Source organism: Glycine max, chromosome 12, assembly GCF_000004515.6.
Source record: "Glycine max cultivar Williams 82 chromosome 12, Glycine_max_v4.0, whole genome shotgun sequence".
In the NCBI taxonomy this organism is placed as follows: Eukaryota; Viridiplantae; Streptophyta; class Magnoliopsida; order Fabales; family Fabaceae; genus Glycine; species Glycine max.
Genome location: NC_038248.2, coordinates 28,611,361 through 28,614,520, shown reverse-complemented (window position 1 = coordinate 28,614,520; position 3,160 = coordinate 28,611,361). Strand labels below are relative to the sequence as shown.

At 40.6% G+C, this 3,160-nt stretch overlaps 1 protein-coding gene across 1 annotated transcript; it reads right to left on the bottom strand.

Moving 5' to 3' along the window:
• Positions 1-287: 287 nt before the first annotated feature.
• LOC100797822 (uncharacterized) lies at positions 288-2,781 on the bottom strand. Its single transcript, XM_003541018.2, has 2 exons — positions 2,268-2,781; positions 288-424 (listed from the first exon to the last, which is right to left on the bottom strand). The coding sequence occupies exons 1-2, from the start codon at positions 2,779-2,781 to the stop codon at positions 288-290; spliced, it is 651 nt and encodes a 216-aa protein (XP_003541066.2).
• Positions 2,782-3,160: the final 379 nt, after the last annotated feature.

The window sequence follows — 3,160 nt, the reverse complement described above, 5'->3', positions numbered from 1 at the left end:
AGGATTGGTCAAGCCTAGTTTTGGGCAATAGCACCCCACCTGATGTCCCCAAGGTCTCCTGACCCCCGCGACATATCTCCAGGTACCACTCTGTGGTAAACAAACAAAAGTAGGAAGACTGACTCTTCCACGCTTTCTCACATCAAGCTTGTTGGATTATGGGGCACCCGTCATATGTGGTACTAGGTGGCGATCGGGCGATGGTGCAAATCAACTCTCCCACATCCTCAAATCAAACATGAACCCACCATCCCCAGTTGCCCACCTTCAACTGAGCTCACGTACTCCTACATAACCCTTATCCTCATTCCTCTCAGCACCGGGTCCCCATCAACCCCTCCAAGCTTCCGTAATATCCCAGCAATCCAATTCCAACTATCATGAACTACCCTAAACCCAGAAAATAGGGCAGAGGCAGAAAACTCTGCCCAAAACACCTTCACATATTACAACTTTCCTTACTCAAATACCCCAGTAACATTCTCTTCGTTCCGATTCGTTAACCGTTGGATCGACTTGAAAATTTTACTGGAGGTTCCTAGTACATAAGTCTACAATTTGACCGTTGGGATCTGCTAGAAAATGTACAAAACCCACTATGTACTACCTTTTCCATAACCAGCAATGCACAAGCATTTTTTGCACATGAACAAAATTTTGTTGCACAAAATTTGACAGCTTTTTGCTGCACAATTTGGCAGATTTCGAAATCCATCTTACCCACCTCCAATTTTTCTCAAATTGGATCCTACAAGTCCTAAATCATGTATAAATCATATCTAAACCAAAAACAAGCTTCAGACCAAGGCAATTCAAAATCTAGGTATCTAAAACCCCTCAATTTAGTGGATTTTCAAGGTTTGAGAAGTGAAAATGAGAATGGGGTAATTTTGGAGTAAACTCTCATCTCAAACAAGTCTATAACATTACTTTAAACTAGCTCAAACTGGTTTTACGACGAAAACTCCACCGATTCAAAATTTGACCCCTCAACACCCAATTTACCCTAGAAATGGCTCTTGCTTTCACCTTTGTCACTCATTTTTCTCATTTGCTCTGTCCAAGCTTACCTACAAGTCCTAATTGACATTCTAAACCAAAATCAACTCACTTTAGACTCCAATTTACACTAACCCCAAATTTAGCTTTTCAAACCCTCAAAATCTCACACTTTTCTACCTACAACATTGTCATTCTCACATTTAACCCTAAATTAACTTTCCCCCTCATCTCTACTAGTTTTCTATCAACAATTTCAGCACACAAACATCACAAAGCATCATCATAAAACCCTAAAACAGAATGGGTAAATTTGGCTCACATCAAACATGTCAAGTTTAGCATGCTTTCAACAAATTCCTTCACAAATAACTACCATAAGGCATAAACCTAGTAGAACTACCCATCATATCTCCCAAAAACCCAATACCCATGAAATTCATGTGAGAAGAAGTCTACCCAAACCTGAAATCTGAAGTCCCACAACGTAGACGTGCGCTTCACGACTCCGAAAATGGCTTCCTTTTGCAATTTGGAGTAGAAATGGTGAGCAAAGTTTGGAGCTTTAATGGAGGCTTCAATGGAGAGGAAGAAGAAGAGAAAAGCAACGTGGGAGTGAGGAGAAGAGCTTCTGAATTTTTCTGCTGAGTGAAGAGAGAGAGAACGTGGCTTTTTAAGAAAAAATGATTTTCTTTTTCTTATTTTTTTTTCATAAAGCACTTGCCACTTGTCCCATTTTGAGTGGAACAAAAAGGGCCCACTTTTTCTCTTGATGTGACTTCATACTCAGCCACAAGAAGAGAAAAAAATTTGACCTTTTGAATGCTAAAATCCTGCCTCGGTTTGCATGTCATTTCTTTGGTTCCAATCCCTCGCGTTTCTCTGCACCCGTCGGGGCCCGTTTTCGAAAGTAAGCAATATATATATCAAAACGCTCAGAATGAAACCCTGAGCGTGGTTCAGAGGTTGGTTTTGTTAAATTTTAAGTTGCACGCAGAACGATAATTTTTAGACTAATTAATTGAGAATTAATCTATAACTGTCCAGTTATGGATTACTCTTCGTTAATCAGCCTAACCCGCGTATCTTTCCCCCAATGTACATACTTCTACCAGGAGTATATACATATATACACTGAATAATACATATATATATAATCATTTAAAATATATCGTTTACAAAATTCCGGGTAGAAATTTCCAGGATGTCACAATACTCCCACCCTTTAAGGAATTTCGTCCCCGAAATTAACTACTCTATGAACAAACTTGGGTACAATTCTCTCGCCCTATCCTCTAACTCCCAGGTTGAATCACCCTTGTCGGGTCCCCACTGCACTTTCACCAACGCGATCTCCTTTCCTCTCAGCGACTTCATTCTTCGATCAGTAATCTTCTGAGGTTGTGCTTTGTAGGTGAGGTTATCCTTCACTTGTACTTCATCCAATGCGAGTACATGTGATGGATCCGGGTTGTATCGTCTCAATTGAGAGACATGAAACATAGGGTGCAAATTCGATAAACTCGGAGGTAAAGTGATTTGATAAGCTACAGGCCCAACCTTCTTCAAAATTTGATACGGACCTAGATACTTGGGCGTCAACTTCCTAGATTTGAGAGCTCTTCCGACTCCGGTTACAGGAGAAACCTTCAAAAACACGTGTTCTCCTTCTTGAAAATCTAATGGCTTCCTCCTTTTTTCATAATAGTTCTTCTGCCTATCCTGAGATGCTTTTATTTTCTCTCGAATCATCTTCACTTGTTCGGTAATTTGTTGTAGCATTTCAGGCCCAAGGAGTACTGCTTCTCCATCATCGTACCAACAAAGAGGAGTTTTGCACTTTTGCCCATATAGAGCTTCAAAAGGAGCCATACCAATGCTGGCTTGGTAGCTGTTGTTGTAAGTAAATTCAATCAATGGCAAACATTCCATCCAACTGCCTTGTTGCTCTATAATACACGCCCGGAGTAGATCTTCTAGAGTCTGAATGGTTCATTCAGTCTGACCATCTGTCTGAGGATGATAAGCTGAACTGAGCTTCAGCTTTGTCCCCAATGCTTCATGTAGACTTGTCCAAAATCGCGAGGTAAACCTCGGGTCTCTGTCTGATACAATACTGGAAGGAATTCCATGCAACCTTATTACTTCTTTGATATACAAC